Below are 20,629 nucleotides of genomic sequence, written 5' to 3'. Positions count from 1 at the left end.
AAAAGCTTTGCACTCTTGTCTTTTTTTCTCGTGGTCTGGCAAGACTGTCTTCGCTCTCTGCCTGTAATGTGATCAGGCAATATCAAACCTTGACCGGAGCAGTAGTACTTAAGTAAGACTTGAAAGATGTGCCCCACTGCACTGAATCCATCCCCAGACTTTAATAGTGACATGTCTTTGACACAAGTCCATTCATGCTGCTTTTCCGGTGCAATCAAAACTATCGCAATATGTTACAATATGTCTCGTTCCTCCATTGCATTGTGATATAAAATTCCAAACTCTGAATAAAAATAATTACTTAAGAATCCAAATAAAGTATGACCTGTTGATAATTAGTAGACTGCAAGAAATTAATTTAATAATTAAATAATGTAAGACAATTTTTGGCATATGAATAACGGGCAGGGGGCTCTTCATTGTCATCTTATGTTGTGCGTGCTGTTCTCTGCCTGCATTTTTAATTGCCACCAAGGGGATGAGCAGATTGATTCAATTGCACCGGCTTTTTAGAGATCATCAATAAAAAAAAGGTAATGTCAGGGACAGTGAAGGTGCCAAGACACTATTTGATGTGTCTGTCAGATGACTAGTACAACCCAGAGATTAGATGGGGCCTTGATTATTAAGATGTGCTGCTATTGTGCTGTTTTTAATCTATATTGAACAGATAGATATTCAGCAAATATGCAGGATGGCTGAAGTCATTCAATTTATTAAACAACATATTTTGTCATGTATCTATAGTATTTACAACAGGTCATGTTGACCCTACTCTCCATTTGTCATTTTTCCAAACAATACAATGGTCACAAAGAACCCAAGAAAGGGTGTCAATGTGGACAATGCCCTACAATGTAGAACTTTTGTATATCTAAATATCTGCTTCTCTCTGTCCATGAGTACAAGAGCACCCTGGTCTCTAATTCCAGTAATCATTTACAGATAAAAACACAGAGCCAAGCATTTTAATTAACAGACAAGGACACTCTGCTGTGGTCAAGACTACTAACACACAAAAAAAGAACTTGAGAAAAGATGGAATTTTATCTAAAAAGAAAGATGAAACAAAAAGTATCTCATAGAAATGCCTGGCTCTTGTCCGGGGTTAACCCATGGTTGTAGTTTAATGTAAGCGCACACGGAAAAAGGCCTAGACGTGCTATTACCCAGACTGTAAAGCAAACAGACATAGAATTAAAATAATACAGTTGGGGGGCAAAAATAACACCTACCACTAATGGCAGGGTTGTGTTCATTTGATTCCTGTAATTTGTATGCAACTTAGCTATGTGAACTTCATAGTTCTGGTTTGGATTTCCTGTATTATAGGGCAGACACCAGACAGATATTATGGGCGGGGTACCTGGCAAGTTTCTGATTACATGGGTTCAGTCTGGTGTCCTTGTCTCCCCCTTGAAAAAGTTCAGCAAGAAAGACAACCACAGGTAGAAAACCTGTGGGCAATGTTTGACCTTCCTCTTACACAAATCTATTGGCTTACAGTAGGACTGAACAGTTCATCAACATATTAGCAAAATTGCAGTATGGCCAAGTGAAATATTCAGATTGCAGCAGCTGCAGTTTTTTTGGTGACGGTAAAATATGTCACAACATGCCATTATAACTGAAGCTTTGTGGTGCTACAGAGAACCTACAAATCATATTCTCCTGACGTAAGGGAACATGGTCACAGATCAGACAGGATTTTTCCTGTCACATCATCGTTTTTAAATTTCTTTTTCCCAGTGAAAAAGAAATGCATCATGACTCTTATCACAATCACAATATCTGTCGAAATAATCACAATACTATAAAATGATAATAATAATGTTTTTTTGCCCATCATTCTGCCCAGTGCATTGTTTGCTGGTTTAGGATGGCTGCATTTCAAAGGTTGCTGTCATACTGTTTGTCATTCTGTTTGTTTGGCCTATTACTTAAGATGGTACAATTTGTCATGATTTAGAAGCAAAAATAACTACAAGAAATCCTGCATCACCACTATCAGTGTTATAGTCTTATGACCTCATTCATCTTATACCATCATAGAGTAGGCGCACAATACAGTGTGATTACTCTGAGTGCTGATCGCAGACGTCCCATCGATCCCTGGGGAGCTCTGCCTAATCAACCAGCTCCCCATACCAGCCACCTTGTACACAATAGGCCACAGGCCCACAAGGTCAGCCTCAAAGGCACACATACACAGCACTTAAATATAATGGTTATCTTTTTGTAGTGCTGTCATTGTGAGTTATTTCATTGGCTTTAATGAGCTTTTGATATATGTGTCTTCTCTCGTGCCTCCCATGTTATAATCTTGGGAGGCTTTTCATGTGAGGTGGGGCAAGACCACGGAGGCCTTTGTACCAGGGCTTGCTCCTTTCACTCTCAGTGGCAGAAGGATTACAATGGCTTGTTAATGAGCTTAATAAGTTTAAAGTGACTTTTTAAATCAAATCACTGTTTCATGCTGCAATGTTTTAGTGTCTTATTTATCGCGCACCACCAATAGTCGGTTAGTTCTATAAACAATTTCTTAGCCAGTTTTTTTTATTGTTCAACGACAAGACCACTAAGAGGTTTCCCACAGGGCTGCTATGCTAAATATACACGAACCCTTGGCATTAGCCAGAAATAACCGCAGATTGCTGGTAATGTTGCATATCTTACCAGAATTTTGAAAAAAATGAACCTATAAAACAAATCTCAGGAGACTCCTGCAATGGACTGATGTGATGCAAGTGCCAGCCAAAGTGGTTTGGAGAGGGGTGGCCAGCAAGGGGGGGGGGGGGGGGGGGGGGGGGCTGGAAATTGGATTGTATTTTTAAGTGTCCATATGGTCACCCAGCTCAAAAACTGACAGGGATGAAAATTGATTCTTTTTTAATTAAAAGTAACCATATCCACCTTGGAGAGCCACTTGGAGAGTAATGCGGTTAGCACACAGCTGTGGTCCTCACACATCATACAGACAGGCACGCTGAAAGAGAGGCTGAGGTGGAGGGAGAACTGAACTGTTGAAAATGTGCTCTGAGAAAGCAGTGGAGAAAAAGCAGTGTAGGTGAGAAAAACATCTGCAAGATAAAGTGTCAGAGGAATGCAATTTAGAGGTTGTGGAGGTACAACGGGACGTTGTTTTCATAAGCCTGTGCAGCAATTTCTGAATGGAGGGAGGAGAGGGTCATCAGAGGTTAATGATGTGAGATTAATAGTTTAATTAGGGAGCTCAATAGCAGAGCCGGAGGCAGTCACCCAAACCCTCTGTTGTGTCCCGGATTCAGCAATGCCACAGGATGACAAGAACCACCACTGTCCTTCCAGAAAAGGACAGAAGGAGAAAGACATCTTAATTCTGTGGCCATAGTGATGGCTTCATTGACAAAAGATGCTTCAATCACTCACTGTTCCTTATTACTGACCACATTCTCACTTGATCTTAGGCTACTTTGAATCTAAATAATCACCAGAGGTGACTAAGAGTTAATGTGGATTTAATTTGAGATGAGAGATATTATGTGGGACGTATTCACAGCATTAAAGGAGGCCCACACATTTGTTTTGTCACATCCTGACTATTGATCAGACTGGAGTAATTCAAGATAGCTGGCATCGAACAGGACGTAATCAAGCAACTTACAGGCACATTGCCACACACCTGTGTGCTGTTTACTTTTGGAGCATCCTCTAAGGTGCTTTTCAAGGCATTTAGCTCAACCCAAACAGCCTGTGGACATTGCTGGATCTCAAGTGGGAACTATTTCATGGGTAAATGGTCACCTTAGCTTTCAAAGATGCTAAATCATAAGGGAAGCAAAACAGAGCTTGTTGGCTCATGTAAAGCCAGAATCTCTTTGTTGTTCCACATCCCTACAGTAACATAATTTAATTTCTCCCTCAATTTTGGCTAGTGGAGAGTTGAATTACTTAAGACCTCTGGGCCGTGTGGGTGACACGATGAGAACAATGAAAGGGGCTCTTTGTGGTCTCAGAGGGAGGGCTAATGTAGGGGAGGAAAATTAATGAGGTTAGTGGGGTCGCACATGGGTGCGTGGTGATGGATTAAGAGCTCACCCCAAAATGGGATCTCTGAAGAAGCTAGGAGCCATCTCAGCAGCGAAGCCACCAACTCCCCTCCCGGGATCTGTTAACACACTTAACATCTTCCCCACACTGGTCTATTAATGTCAGGGTCCGAGCCAAGGTGACCACTCGACTTTACTCAGCAGTGTCAACAAAGCCCCCCCCATCAGTTGCCTAAATTTTCTTTTGTATTCCCACAGCAACTTTACAGAGTAGTTTGGATTTCCATTACAAAAGTGTCACACTATATACTTTATTACATATTCAAGCTGCATTCAAAATGTACTTTTCCCTCTTCGTATTTTGTTTTGCATGCGAGCGTCTCCAGGTTGACACTCTGCTACCCACCCACACACGCCTTTAACTGCAGCAGTCAGTCGTCCTTCACTGTTTCAGAATGGAAAAACACTTAGTTTCATGACAGTGCAAATGAGAACATTTCATCAAGTGAACTAAATGAACATCTGAGGTGATGTAGCCCCAGGGTTCTGCAGATGAGCTGCGCAGTTCAGCCGACACATTAGCAGGCTTGTCTTGTTGGCTAGGGCCACATGCAGTACTTCAGAAAGAGCCTGCTCATTGGAGACAGGGAGTGATTTTGCATTTTACATTTGCATTGTCCACAGTGTGTGGCAGACTATACAGCTGTTGTTTTCAGATAATGATATGGTGAGGCTCCAACCTGCAAGAAATAATAATAGCACGGTTAACCTGCATTTTATAACCACAATCGTCATTGAACCTGCATGAAGTCTTATGTTTTTCCTCATGCAACCAAAGTGGTTTTGTCTTAAGAGAGTATAACAAAGAAATCATAGTCAAATGCCTGCCTTTGTCTAATGTCTGTTCAAACTTTCCCCCTGAGGAATCAGGTGGGTTGAAAAAAGCCACAGGTAATGAGTCATCTTTGATTTATGTTGGGCACCAGTCTAAAGACCACAGGTAATAGAAAACCTCAGACTCCCAATCGTGTCATGCCAGCTTCACCCTCGTCCTCACAATCAAAAAGTGCACAATGAGGCATCTATCCTTGCATGTTTTTAAACAGTTGCTTTTAAATGCCCACTCCATGCATTGGTCACCAAAGCACATTGTGTGTGTTTTTTCCAAATGTCACATGTTGACTGCCAGTCAAGGAGAGAGAGAGAGAGCAGGCTTGAGAGATGCTTCCCTCGTTCTTAATCGGCTCGAGAAGATGAAAGCCATTACATTAATGTTGCTCACACTGGGAAGAGAGGAGTGAAGGGTAATTGCACTTAGAGTTCTTGTTCTTCTCCACTGTCTTGAATAATTCACTAAGGGCTGGAAGGCCTGATTGAAAGCCCGTCTTTGTGGTCCACGAGAGTATTGAAAGTTTGATGTTTTTCTCTTTCCCTTTCTCTACTATAGGTTTAGACATTTTGTCTTAAGTACAGTATCCCGGTGATGATAATTCACATTGCTCATGCGCCTTCACTGAAGTTCTAAAAAAAGCTTATAAAGCTCCATCAGTCTTCGACCACTACACTATTGTTCTGTATGTATGTTTGTCTTGGTTTCCGTGATATCATAGTGATGCAGCATGAACTGTCTGTCAGTGAGTGCAACGAAACCAGACCATCCAGCAAAAACCTGTTTAAACATGTGAAGAAATAAGCAAACTCCACCTCTGTCGTAGGTCCTGGTTGTGTTTGAAACCAGGATCTTCTTAGTGGGAGGTGATAATGCCAGACTATTACCGTTTGTTCCACAAAATTTAAAGCTAGAGATATTTAGACCAGATCACTAGAGATAAAGCATTCCTTTTTTTCTTACTCATCTTACTAAGTACAGTATGATTTTAGCTGGTCCACAGTGAGGGGAGCAATATGTTGTGATTGACACAACAAGAACAAGTGGAGGAGCTGGTGGGCTGCTGTACTGCACTGCACAATGACAGCAGCATTGCTATAATGTGAACTCAATGTGACAGATTGACAGATGAAATTAAAATTTATAAACCACATAATGAAATAAATAATGTTGACCTAAAATACAATGACCACAGGGAGATGGTTATGAAAAACCCTGCTTCGTATTTTTTGGTCCGAGGGTCCCTTCATATTCTACCATGCTATGCTCCTGTGCCATTTGGAAAAACCCAAAACCCAAAACACAATGCTACTTGATGTTTGGCTGTAAAAGAGAAGTGGAGATAGCAAACATGATGTTTATTGGTTTAAACAAACAGCCTGAAGTGCAGTTGACTTTAACAGGGTAAATAACTTGCAGGGGAGGCAGCTTTATATGGAATTAATTGCAAACAAGTTGCCTGCTAATGGCCCGAAAAAGGCCTTAATGGAAGTGTTCCATTAAAACAAGCAGTGCTGATGCCATCAGACAAATTTCCACTAAGTGTTGCCTCATGAAAATGATAACTTGCTAATCCATTATTAATAAGAATTAATGGTTTTCTCTCTGCCGCACGTATATCGATCCCTGATACTCTACACCACAGAGTAGCTCTCATTGGGCACTCTGGCGAGCCTGGGAATACACTAATTGTTAGCCACGCAAGTGCCATTTACACGACTCTCCCCTGCTGTCTCTGCATTTATTATAGGCCTTGCTCCGAAGCCCCGGGATCAAAGAGAGAAGTGTATAGTTGCTCAGGAAACATAATATACAGTAACATAGGATCAGAACAGCAGATACTTCAGTAAACCATTTTGTCCTAAAATATGAACCATATGGATCCTTCATTTATTCATCAGACCCATTCTCTTGCATTGTCCTTGACAATGCTGTTTATTGTTTGCTGTGCTTTGAAAGGGGTTCCTGATCACCCTACACCTTGAGATCTACCTAGTGAAAAATAAAACATCTGTAGCAATACCTGAGTTCAGGAAAACCCCGTACATCTTTCATTCTTTCATCTCTCGAATAACCTCAGACCACACAAATACCGCTGCAGGCATTAGGCTAACTGAGAGAAGCTGTTTAATCCCCCCCTGCACAGAGCAATCAGCAGCCTCTAGGCTCCCTCAGCACTGTCTAAACCAGGGAGCTATGCAGATTTGTCAATAGTGTGTCCTCACATTTGAATTTCAAGTCAGAAGGGGACAAATACGCATCCTTGTGATTTTAAGAGAAAATATACCTGGTTTGTGTACAGCCTGCAGCATAAATGCTAAATAGGCCTGTTAAGAATGCTACTAATAGTACTAATAATTGTTGCTAGATTAAGGTAGCACTTTTTATTCAGTTTTTGAATATTAGGCATTAAAGGGTTTGCATTCATTTCCCTAATAACCCTCTGATTTGTTTGAAAATCAGGCTGCCCGTCAGGATGTGTTGTAGCATAGAAGAAACACCTTATTATTTCCATAAAATAAGACAAGGAAAATTGAGGGTATTCCACTTATGTGTTGTTGTTTTTTTTGCTTTAATTAACTCATTTATTCTGTTCATTAACTGTAACATGAAAGCCTTTTTGCTCTGCTAACAACAAATGTGTTGTTTTTTTCCCCACCACCGGCCATGCTGCTGTTTATGTGTAGCAGCTCCAGATCCACTGTTTTGCATGTGGATCACTTTTTGATCTCTCTGATGCATTGATTTGCTAATTGAAACCAGTAGACTGAATGATTGACCTGTAGTCAAGATATATTTATGCTTTTGATTTTGATTTTGCCAGTTCAGGTGTTTACATAAAAAGGTTGGCAGTAATTAGAGCAATGCTTTGATCAGGTTAGCGCAGGTAAACTAAATGTGGTAAATGAGGCATTCATGAGTCGATACCCCGGCTCTGCAGTTGTGGCACCTTGCATCCAGTACTGTGCCTGATGGTCGTGGCAGCGAGAACAACACATGGGTTAAAGCCATGTGTGTCAAGATAGGAGTTTTGAATATGATGCATCAAAGCTTTGAAAGAGCTCAAAGCTTGCAGTCACTGGCTAAGTGAAGGATTTGCATAGGTAGACTTGTGTGTTTTCCACCTCGTCCCTGCCTTTTGTTTTCATGTGACAAGTGCCTGACAGCTAGGAAAATGGGACACAGGCAGAGAAAAAAGGGTCGAGTCTGGATTTTGTCTCTCCAAGAAAAGAAGTGACAAAGCCAGCAGTTTGATATCCTCACCCGCCAGTGGTGGCACAGTGATGGAGGAACTCTGCACAGTCTTAGTCCAAAAATAAATGCTTCTGCCCTTTAGTTGGAATGTGTTGGGACCACTGCTAACCACATCCAGAATTTGTGATTTAATCCTGGTGAGATCTGGATTAATGGTGGACAGCTCAGAATTTGCCATAGTTTTGCCTTTGAGTCATAGGTTAACTATCAAAATTCAGGGGGAAGCTTGTTTAAGAGGATTAATACAGGAAAAGCTCAGTGAGAGCCAGTTTACCCTTTTCTTCCACTTATCCCTAAAAATCCTTATGATGTCTAAGATCCTGTGGTTCCTCTCTTAAATGTTTGTGGCGATGCATGAGCTTACATCCTTTAATTTGAAGCATGTGCCGAGAACTCTTTAATGCCGCCGGATCCTCCATTTTAGCAACAAAGTCAAAATCCCTCGCATCAACTTCAGCAGAACTGCTATGGACAGATGTTGGCAGGAACTCTTGGAAGACAGAATGGTGATAATCAGTCTTGAGGATTCCAACTCACCGCCCATGCACGCACAGATGCATGCTCAGGCATACACTCTTAAGAGCTTATCAGGTTTGAATCATTAGCACAGCTCCCCTGCTGCTGCCTGCATGTGTGTCACAGTCCCATCCTGGTGTTATAGAAAAGGATTTATTACTGTGCTACTGGCAGCCTGAATCTTGTCCGTGGGAGAACCAGGACGAAAATATCATTCAAATGTCAGGTGGGTTTAGGTACTATGAAAGGATCACAGGTCATAGATGGATGGATGGATGTGTTGGATTACTCTGTATCATCAAGTACACATGAGTGCCTACTCACACACTACAGTGCGCCACGGTACACTTCAGTCTTTCAGTGTTATGTAAAATGCTGCGGATTTGTTTGTCATTGTCAGCCTCTCATGATTGTTTTTTAAACTAAGGGCCATTTTAGCTTTAATCTCTTTTGCTAATTTGAGAGTTATTTGACAAGGACTTACTCCCAAGAAAAACAGGTCATAAAATGGATCATTAGAAGAATAAATATCATCAGCTGGATTTCTGCATTGTACTTCTTAAAATCGGGAAGAGTATCTCTTAGTGCGTTCCTGTATTGTGTGTATTGAGCAATTTTAAGGTGTTGCGTTGTGTTTGACTGCGCTGCTGCTATCTGTACGGCCAGTCTTTGGAGTTCATTTGGTGCAAACATTAAAATAACTTGTAGAAGATTTCTTTTTTGACACAAATTTCAGTCCATCATGGATTATCCTGCCTGGACTGTAAGTTTTTCTTCAGGAGCTATTAAACATCTCATATTTCTGCTAGTGCCTCTGTCCCTCCAACCTGCTGCATTTGTGTGTGTGTCTAACTATCTCACATCAAAGGTTGTGTATGCGTGCACCTGTCACCGTCTGCATGCTTGCGGTGTCTCTTTTATTGTATGCTGCTGTATTGCTTGAACAAAGCGCCTTTACAGAGATGTCCTCGAGCAAGGACAGGCAGCACCACCTCTCTCTCCAGCCAAGTGAGGGCAGAAGTTCATGCTATAACAGGCAGACCTGGTGAATATGCTCACTAAAGGCCCTGTCTATATCAGAAAGAGGAACAATGCTATGCTGACTAGATATTGACCCCCCATCCCACCCCACCATCTCCCACCAATGTTATATTAGAACACATAAAAAGGGAAGAATGGTGGCAGCCATTGCTGGACTTTCCCCAGCGTGTGCTAAGCGAGGGACGGCCGTCGTCTCCTCTGTGTACACAGCATAATGATTTACCCCTTTCTGCATGTCTCCCCGTCGCCACTGCGGTTTAGGTGTTCCCCACCTCCCTCTTTAATGACTCTGGAGATGAAACACGAGCTGATGGAGCTGGTAATAAGGACGTTGTGCTACATTGTTGAAGCCAGACTGGTATTATGCAAGTCTGAGGCTGTAAGCACAAAGCATGGCGGGTATAGCATGGAGCTAAGGTGTGCTCATTGTGCCATCTTGTCAACTTAGACGGGCTGTCACTGAAACACACACTTCATTGTCCCGTGCATGATGATGTTGGGTGTGGTGCTTGGTAAAAACACCCTGAAGGCAAACTGGGGAACCACGTTTATAGATGTTCTCCATGGTAGTCCGCTGTGTTGTTGTAAACAGGCATTATCTATGAAGTCACAGAGAGGTTACAGGATCACAACATAGTAGTTGCCTTGTTTGAATTTTAGGAAGTACCAACCAGTTTTAATGCCTCACAGGCAAAAAAAAAGGCTGTTTGAATACTAAATAACCCATTTAACTCCCAAAGTGTCTAATTTACCGGCATTTCGCCCTTCTTTCTCTGTGATTTTTGCATCATTTGTGGAAGAACTTTAGCTGTTTATCCCATTTTATCTATTGAGCTTAATGCAATCCTTGTGTTCAGCTCATAGAACTTTATCGTCAGTGAGCAGCAAACTTTGCCGTGTTTCAAATGCTGTGTCATCAAAGCAGAGGTGAGAAATTCAACATGATACAGTGACAGGCAGGCACACAAAGACTGGATGTTTCTCCCGTGACTGAGCTACAGGTGTGCACAGCAACAATGCCAGTGTGGGTTTTCTCATTGTCGCCTTTGTTTGGAGAAAGTGATACCCATGGATAACCAAGTCTTACATGCCGATGTGACGGGCACTAACATCGCCTTCACCTCTCCCCCTCCCCTCTGCTCTCTCTTGCCTCTCTCCCTCTTTCCTCTGCCCCTGACTTCTTTCCCTCCCTCTTTTTATCGCCTCCCATCTCCCTCTGCCCCCTTTGCTCCGGCTCTCTCAGGCTTGCCAAGCTTCGTAAAATCCCCAGAGGACCAGACGGGCATCTCGGGAGGAGTCGCGTCGTTTGTGTGCCAGGCCACCGGGGAGCCCAAACCCAGAATCACCTGGATGAAGAAAGGCAAGAAAGTCAGCTCCCAGCGCTTCGAGGTGAGCACTCATGCGTGACTCTCAGATCTCTGAAACACTCGCACACCCACAGGTACACACATAAATACAAGCAGGCACAAGCACAACACACGTGACAAAACATTACAGGCGTGGGCTTCAGACTGCCTCAGTAACCCTCTCATTAACAGGGACACATCCACACACACACACAGCGTTCACACTAAGCACGCACTCGCACAGCGCACACAATCAATTGCCCTGTTATTGAGCATCACACCAACTCTTCTCTTTTCTGAGCGAGACCAGACAGGCTTCCCTCCCCTTTAATCTCCTTCCATCTTGATTTATATAGTCCTCTTCATCTCTTTCAGTCTTTTCACACCCTCGTCCTTCCCCTTCTGTTCCTTAGCTTCACCATCTCTGGCCATACATCCCCTTGATGTGTTACTTGATGTAGTTCCCCTTCCTCTTTTGAACAGAAGAAAGTACCTTAGGTGGGAACTCACACTGCCTCTGGACAGTCTTTCTTCTGTAACATAATGCAGCTGAGGTGGCTGGGGGTGCGGTGGGGTTATACTCCTGGTTGGTATAACTTGATACGACGCTGGTTGTGATTCTGCATCGCTGTTTTCTCGGATATGATTTCATAATATCATTCACTCTGAACATCATGGTTGATTTACTTGTATTTAAGAGAAAGAGGTTTTTCATTAGTCATTTTCAGTGAGAACATACTTGTATTCTACTTCTGAAAAGTCTAATTTTGCAGCAGGCCATGAAAATAGGATTTTGAGAAACTGATAAAGCTGCAAAACTGACACATTTTTTATTCTCTCTGATCAGAAACACAAAAACCGAGAAATCTGCAATCTGCAAGTCGAAACAATTTTTTTTTTATATGTCACAACAAAGTGCCTGGAAAAGAGAAAAAAAAGAGGCCCTAAAATAACATTCCTGGCCTTTTGCTTGGCTCTGGCTCTTCTAGGTGATTGAGTTTGATGATGGCTCGGGCTCCGTACTGCGGATCCAGCCACTGCGCACACACAGAGACGAAGCCATTTACGAGTGCACGGCCACCAACAGTGCTGGCGAGATCAACACCAGTGCCAAGCTCACAGTGCTTGAAGGTAAGATAAGTCTTCTTTTTTTCGCTTGGTTTCTTTCCCCCGTCTTGCTTCCAGTCTCACTCTTTTCTTTAACCCCTCCTCCTTTTCCTGCCGCTGCGGGTTTGTGTACCTTTTATTCCAATACATCCAAAGGCAAATATGGGTGTTTGACTTAATAATTCATACATAAACATTTGCAAACGCTGAGGATTCCTGGTATTGGCAGTGTCATGGAGGAGTAAATCTAAAAATGCAAGGATAACATACAGTTCAACAATTCAGCAAATCTGCGACCTGGAATCCAGTTATATTGTAATAAACAATCTCTATTTATTGACGATAATCCTCCATATTCTTTGTCTCCCACTCTTTTCTAACACAACAAATAAATCCCATAATCAATTAAAAAAGTTATGATTTTCCTCATCAAAAGCCTGATAGTGCTAAAACATTTACAAGTCAGTGATTCCCTGCTTGTCCAGAGAACTTCACGCCACATGGACGTATAAACAATTTCTCCACATTTAATGCTACCCTTTATGCCTGCAGGCTAGTTTGACCTTTACAGACCTCCTTTCCCCTTCTCGCCCATAGAATTAATGTATGTGATTTATGCAGACAGGGGTTGTGTGCCTCTCCCTGCTCAGCCTTCCATATCACTGAACTGTGAGCGTGAATTTCTTTCCTAGTTGATTGTAATTTTGTCATGTGGGTGCTAGTCATCACAGGAGTTGATTTCATTAGAAACTCTCAAGAAAAAAGCTCCAGAGCTAGCCAGCGGTAGAATTAAGGCCGTCCATAGCCATTACGCTGGCATTAAAGCAGATCCCCTCTCATTCAAATACAGCTTTTCCTCCCCCCCGTTCGAATCCCATCTTTCTTACACCCACCCTTCCTTTTTTCTCCATGCACGCTGATTTGATGATATCATCGGCTGTGCTTGTGTAATCTTCCCGAAGGGACTTTTCTCCTGCGCAAAGAAAGGTTTTCTTTCTACCCCTCCTTTGCACTGTATCGTGAGGAATGCTGCCTGCACCCGAAAACAGCACTAATATGACATGAAGCGCACATGAATGAGATGAGGATTAATAACAGCTTTAGTGTGGGGGCAAAATAGGACTCCGAGTTTGGATTCCCTCAGTTAATGCGATAGGAAGACGGACAGCAGTCTTACTCAACAGTGAGCAACTGTTCTCAGCAGCAGACGTGCTTTGCATGAATTCATCTTCTCTCTGATCCTGTACTCGTTGTTGTGGCTGCTAGCCCCAGAGTGCCATACAGACACATGCAATATGATGAATGCTTTTATCGATGGGCCGTTACTAGTAAGCATTCGCTGCATACATTTTCAGCATGAGACGGGATCCAGACCTTTAAGCATGGCAGCGTTGCCATCACTGTCTCTATTTTGGCTTGACCCACATAAGAATGAACAGTTATTATAAAGTCTTTGAAGGCACAGTGAAATGAAAGTTAAATACATGCTATCCTTACTATTTAGTTCTCATAATATATGAATTTTTAAGGCGGGATTAAGTGACACACTTAATGATAATATTAAAATGGAGTGACAGTAATGCGAAAGGGTTGGTAGTGTTGACGATTCCACCAAACATCAAGACCCGAGTCTGCACCTCTACGCAGAGGTAAGCTCTTTGTTTTGGTCTTACAAACCAAAGTAATGTAGGTTGATTTAAAAAAAAAAAGCTGTGGACAGCTGATTTCAGCCTACAAGCTCAAGCAAGCCATTTCTACACTACCTGTCCAGAGTGGAATGGCAGACAGCCAAAGTAAACGAGTGGCTGGTGAAGTTGAGGTCTTTGTTGAACGTTTAGCAAGGCGAAGAGAGAGAAACTAGGACTTTAATGGGATGCTGCCGAGTTGTTATGTAAACAATCCCTGCGACAACTGGCAATGATAGCATTACAAGCTGATATACTATAAAGGCATGTTGCTGTGATATTGTTTTTGAGCCTGTGTGCCTGTTACTATTCAAAAACATCTTCATACAGATTTAACTGTACATGTAAATGTTTTACATTACATTTGATGCAATCCAGATGCCTCACTGATTTAATTTGTTAGCACACATCAAATTGAAGACAGAGGAATGTAATAACCTTTCAATTAGTTTGTTATCGTTTTTCTTTTTTATTAGAGGAAAACTCACAAGTGTTAATGCAGCCACAGAGGCTGGTAGAGCACATCATATTTTTTTTAAATAAACTCCTTCTGCTCGCCCAGAACCCCGAGGATGAGCCAGACAACTTAGGGCCTGTTCATACATACACACATTCATGCATATTCACTGACACAAACACACACACACGCTCACGGAGCAACGTCGTCAGCTCGATTCTATTTTTAGACTATTGTTTGTAGCCCAGCAATACATCAAGTTCATATCAGCAGCACTACAAAGAAAACACTGGGCAGCACCAAACAAACGGAGACTAATGATCCTCCGTATTAATGGGCTGGTGGTAGCCTGAAGGTTTGAGAAGTTGGTGTCACACCACAATGTTGCTTTTTCTAATCACATGATAAAATCTGAAGAAAGGGACTGAGAAACTCGCTGAGCTCCTGTAAGCTTAATTCACTGTGGTGCCCTTGAGCAAGGCACAAAACCGTTATACTCGTCAGTATTAGAGGACTGTAGCTGCCCCGGGTAGCTCTCCGGACGTGAATGTGCGAAGAAAAATCAAGTTGAGCAATGCTTGAAAACATGTCTCGTCTCAGTGAACCTTCAATAAATAAAGGTTAAAAAAATTACGTCAACGAGAACTTCCTGTTTTTGCGTTGCAAAAGAAAAGCCCCACTCTGCCCATGTGGCTATGCATCCGCATGAAGTTGTCATATCACATTGAGCACCCCCATCCAGAGAGGCAGTGAGAATGGTGAAGTCATTATGCCACTAAGTCGATCTGGATTATAGCTTTTAGCGGAGCAAAGGAAGGTCGAGCATTAATTACGATTATTTCATATACTGGCTCTTTATTTTCTTATGCCAATCCTGCAAAATATGGATTATGTCAGTCATATCAGTGCAGTTTGTGCTCAAAGGAAGGTTGTAGTGTGTAAGGGCACATATGGAGGTCAGGAGTTTTTTTTTGATACACTCAATTCATTTCCAAGGTAATTTTCTGTCAGTATCGGCAACTTTTTATGTAACACCAGGGGACTTCAAGGAATTTGCTAAAAGGGATTGAACACATAGAAAAATGTCGAAATGGTTACTAATCCAATTATTTTCACACAGTTGACTTCACTGGCAGTTCATGAATGTTGCTCGGTCCAAGGTGGTCAAATGTTACCCAAAGTTGTATAAAAAATATTAATATGCATGTCATACTGGACCCGGTCTTGGAGTTCTGTCCCCAGTGGATGCTGAGTCTGGTGTCGGCCAGTGGTCCCGTACAGTTTAGCCTGCCGCTCACCTGTGGCAAGTTGCAAAGGCATGTTTTCACACCAGAGCCGAGTCGGGCTTTAGCGCTTTTGCAGTCATGAGTCTTGAGTCACTCTGTAATTCTGTCACGCTGTAACAGCCCCGCTCTTTGTTCGTGGCGGTTCTCACGCCCCCGCCCCGAGAGGTCACACCGCTGAGACTCACAAACGGGCCCAAAGTCAGCTCAGCCATTGCTCATTATGTGTGTGTATGTGAAAGAGAGACACGCGCACACATAGTGGTAGTATTATAAGAACAGAATTGTGCTTCTTTAATGTTCTCATGATGTCATAAGTCAATATCTGAGGACCCTCAGCTATTATCACCTACTTCACACTGTGATTTTTTTCTACTTGGAAGGCTAGACTGTGTGTGTGTGTGTGTGTGTGTGAGAGAGAGAGAGAGAGAGAAAGAGAGAGAGAGAGAGAGAGAGTCAGTCTCCTGTCTGCAGGTCTGACCTGTATGGATAAATAATGATGCAGACGATGCTGAGACCAGAGGGGGTGGTGTGATTGAGAAATATTGTTGCTGTCAGTCTTTCATTTCCCTTTCTCTTCCCCTCTCTTTCATTTCTTTTTCTGCCCTCTTGTCTCTATAACTTTTTTTTTCTATCTGCTCCATCTGCTCTATCCCTGTATCTCTGTCTGTTAAATATAGTGGACAGTGTGGCGGGGGTATGACGTTGTAGGCTAGTATAGAGAGATGACCAGCGGGAACAATGACTCATTACTTGGGTAACGATGCCGACGTTTTGACCTTGAGCGCCCCTCTTGAATTGAACTGCCTCAGTAAATGTTCAGGTAAATGGTGCTTGTCTTGGTGATGTATGAAATAAACTACTGCTGGCCAGAAAAGACATCTCAGCTCACAGCATCAGTCTTAAATGCAGTGCGCTGCCACTTCTCCGTGTCAAGGCAATATTTCATATTTTCCCTGCTGTTAACATTTGATGAGCATGTAAAATGTAAAATGCAATGACTCAGATCAAGAAATGACAAAGGTGGTGTCAAAACTGTGCCGTGACACTAATGGTGACGATAAAACGGATGAGGCTCTGTTGTGCAGGGGATAGAGTGACTGTTTTCACAATTGGAAGCTGACAGATTTTCTCCAAGACCGGTCCCGAATTCTGATGAAACTGCCTTGAGCAAAATCCTTGAAGGTACATGGTTTTAATTGGCCTCTATCAGCAACCAGGGAACTGCAATATTGGCAAGTCCTGGGAAAGGCCTACAGCAGCCGAGACTTGTAACTAAGAAATAATCATGTAGAATTTCTTAGTAAAAATAAATCAGCAAGATACTTTGTAGGGAGATTTAAAACAAACATCTAATTGGAGGTCACATACTACATAGAAAAAAAACACTGTACAATGTTGCTTTTATTTCTTTTCATGGTGTGGGAATGAAAAGGCTCGCAATACTGTTTGTTCTGCATTACTTCTGCATTTGCAGAAAAGGTGAGAAGTAGAAATCTTCAGCCAAAGCGGTTGTTGTCATGTGTCTTAATCAAACATCCTAACAAATCCCAGGAAAGTGAAAATTTAACCCCCTTAGCCGCTATAATTGCCAATAGTTTCAGCAAGTTTCCTCCAAAGTGACAAGCTAAAACACACATAGGAATGTCAAACTGATATCTGCAGAGCTCCCTGTTACTCAAGACGATCCCTTAAGAACAAACTCAGGCATATTCTGTGATTTTTCCGCTGTGATGGAGAACATTCTCTTGTCCTTTGGGAGACAGCGGACCTGTCTCTAAAAAGGAGGAATGTTATCTAATGGTACCAGATCAAAAGCCCCATCATTACCGGAATCCTGCGCTGTCAGAGCATGAATTAGAAAGGTTCTCTTTCAGACCAGCTGCACACCTTGTTTGAAGTTCCCTGGCAACTCATTTCAGAACATGTAACATTGAGAAAAAAATTGAATTTTTGGAAAGGTCAAGTGAGAAATATGCAAAGATTCAAAGCTTCTGCAGTGGAGTAAAAATAGCCCCTTGCTCGGTGAAAACATGTCAAACATCAAACTTTGGAGTGATGCGGCTCCTTGTAATGTTAATAGAGTTCTGCCCTATGAGTCCATTTTGTGCCTCTCAAATTTCTTGATAAGAAAAGAGGCCATAATTATACAGCAGTGTTAAAAACTCATCAGTTTTTGCACACAGTCGGAAAAAAATTTCAAAATGGAATTCAATACAGTGTCCCAGCTTTTACTGTGTTGGCTGTATTTATTGGCCCTGTGTTTGGTGGCAGCAAACAAATTACGGCCTCACCGGTTAGAAAAGGCCTTTATTTGCTGGGCATGCATTATAGTCCCTGGTGCAGAGGCAAAAAATGACTGCGACACAATGCCAGTAATAAATATCTCAGGAGCCAGGCAAGTGCGGACAACAAACCTGACTGGATAAACAGCATAGAAATCGCATTGCGCCTCTTCCCAGGCAAGATAAATACATACAGAGGCTCTATCGGAATGATTTAATACCGAGCCCTGCTCCTCCGACAACTTAATCCTCTCCTTTCCTTCGCACTATTCAAATCATCCACAATGACCAAAATAAGGTCTGTTGTGTAACTGCTATTCCCCCACATTACTTCCTCACCCTCTGTGATTCTCTTTTTGAATGCGGTTGGGTTTCTGTAATGTTCACGCTGCCGTTTTAATAGCGGTTCCCTCATGTTGTTGAAGAAAGTGAGCGGTCAGGTCATGTTTAACATTGCATGCTGTAGGTTGTTTATGAAAATGATGCAAGCTGTGAAAGTTTGGGTTTACTTTAAGAAGAAGAAGGATGCGTTTGGCTTTCGTTTTAGGCAGGGCTGTTATTTGTCATAACATGCTGTAGGAATACAGAAGCACAAACTCGCATGCACACAAAGCATTCAGGGACATGCATCCTCCCTCACACAGACACACACACACACACACACAACACCGATCTACAGGTGTACCTACCCCCCCTCCACCTCCCTACTGTATTTCCGAGCTCCATTGTGACGGTCTGTGTCACAGATTTAATTTCTCCCACCATCTGCTGGCTGGAGGCCCAGCGTCGTAGATCATATCCAGCCTGACAGATACAAACTGCATCTGTCTATGCATGCTTCTCCCAAGGACTCACACAATATGGCAGGGTGGAATCACCCTCCTGGCCACCCAATCTGCATCCTCACATCCTTACTTCCAAGGACTTGGGCATTGGTAAGGGAGACAGTTCACGTTTTTAGGTTTGTTCAGCGCTGGAGCAACTACGTATATCGTCGTGCCCATTTATCAAACCAAATCAGGCAGGGGATTAAAAAGAGTACAATCATCGACTTGCTTTCCACATTGGAAAATTGGTCTAATAGATGATACAAGAATGAATAAAACACTGGATATTCTTCCCTCATCAGCCACTTCAATTCATAGCAGTGCAGATGAACAGTTTGTTGAGGTTTCAGGGGTGGTATAAGTGGCTTCAACCAGCAGCCACCACTTTGTCCTTGGCAGGACACTAAATCTCAAAGAATCAATGCCAGCTTGTTGTATATCTGACCTTCTGCTCCAGTCTTTCTGTATGTGATCAATAAATTATCTTAAAAAATTAAAATCAACTGGGAGGCAGATTTCCGAAAAAATTACCCTGGTTAATTGAGCTGTCTCGAGAGATTTGTTGAGCACCTGACTAAAGTTTCCATGTTATATGTAGACATCTGGATTGAGTCATTCTCACTTTGAGGCAGTATTTTATCATCTGCACTTGTCCATCAATTGCTCCGTGCTTTTGGCAAGCTCTATCTGTGAAGACCGCGATGTCTGATATCTCTGTGCCGTCAGTGCTGATAATGTCTGTGGCCTCAGGGGAGGGAGAGAGAGGGAGAGAGAGAGAGACAGCGAGACAGAGAGGTCAATGGGTGCTTGATAAAATATAGCAGAACAAAGACACTCACACCTTTAATTGTATGAGAATCACTTCAAAAGTCAAGTCTTTGTTTGTTTGTTTTTTTTGTTCTTCTTAGCACAGGTGGTGAATTAGGCCGGTTCTTTACCGTGATCATTAAAGCTTTGGCTGCTTCCTACCACTTTCTAAATTGTTGAAAGCATGTAATTTGGTATTAAAATACCTCAAAACACATCTGCAGCCTGTCCTAATGACTCAAGAGCGGATTTACATTTCTCTAATTTATCCCATAACTTCAACCACTTTGGGAGAAATTCAACATCCTGAAAGGTGTTAAGAAAAGCCTAATGCTGGGACATATTTATCCTATTTTAAGTGGGCCAGTGGTTTTCAAGGAGTGTTTTAACGCGTCAGAGCTTTCCACTTTCTCCCGAAGAACACATTTGCTTAAACTCTAAGCAGAAGAAGAAGAAAAAAGAAAATGGCAAAATGAATGTAGATGAAATTCCCTTTAGTATCAGCTGATCATGCTGATTTCAACTCCAGTCTTTTGGAGCAGTCTTTTCCACTTGCTCAACATAAACTAATTATGCCTGGTTAATGTTACCTTTGCTGTCTCTTGTGTACTGTCACCGCCTGTGCAGTAACAGTCCTGCAGTGAATACCGCGTCTGTTTGAAGATCACAGTGGGAGAAAAGCAGGAACATCTCATAATATGTCATCCAATACAACACACGACAAAACACCGCAATACACAAAGTTGTATCATCACCTCTTCTTTACGTTAGCTTCCCATTGGTCCTTATTGCAGAGCTCTTATACTGGATTGCATAGTATTGCATGCATCCATGTAGGTGTTAATGTGTCCACACTCCATGCTACATCGCTTGTACACTAAAATATTGTTGCTTCTGGCTTCTGTCATACATTTATTGAGAGCAGAGCTGAAGCCTGTCACTGTTCTAGAATTTATGGCCAGTGTTGTACATCAGGACATATTGAACTCTCCGTCTGGATGTTGTCTCAGGGCTTCCGAAGATATTGGAGATGTGACAAGACATGCACATCCGTTAATATCTGCGCATTGTCAGGAACAGACAGGGATATCCATGAATTGACA

The 20,629-nt window shown here is 42.3% G+C and overlaps 1 protein-coding gene across 3 annotated transcripts in view; it reads left to right on the top strand.

Moving 5' to 3' along the window:
* Nucleotides 1-20,629, top strand: part of LOC121614780 (receptor-type tyrosine-protein phosphatase F) — a 162,440-nt gene that overhangs the window by 58,891 nt on the left and 82,920 nt on the right. For all 3 annotated transcript variants that reach the window (XM_041948846.1, XM_041948847.1, XM_041948845.1), the window contains exons 3-4: nucleotides 10,973-11,118; nucleotides 12,065-12,206. In XM_041948846.1, coding sequence (XP_041804780.1) covers nucleotides 10,973-11,118; nucleotides 12,065-12,206 — 288 coding nt within the window. The remainder of the gene's footprint in view (nucleotides 1-10,972; nucleotides 11,119-12,064; nucleotides 12,207-20,629) is intronic.

The sequence above is a fragment of the Chelmon rostratus genome, chromosome 12 (assembly GCF_017976325.1).
Source record: "Chelmon rostratus isolate fCheRos1 chromosome 12, fCheRos1.pri, whole genome shotgun sequence".
In the NCBI taxonomy this organism is placed as follows: Eukaryota; Metazoa; Chordata; class Actinopteri; order Chaetodontiformes; family Chaetodontidae; genus Chelmon; species Chelmon rostratus.
This window is presented reverse-complemented; position numbering and strand designations above follow the sequence as displayed.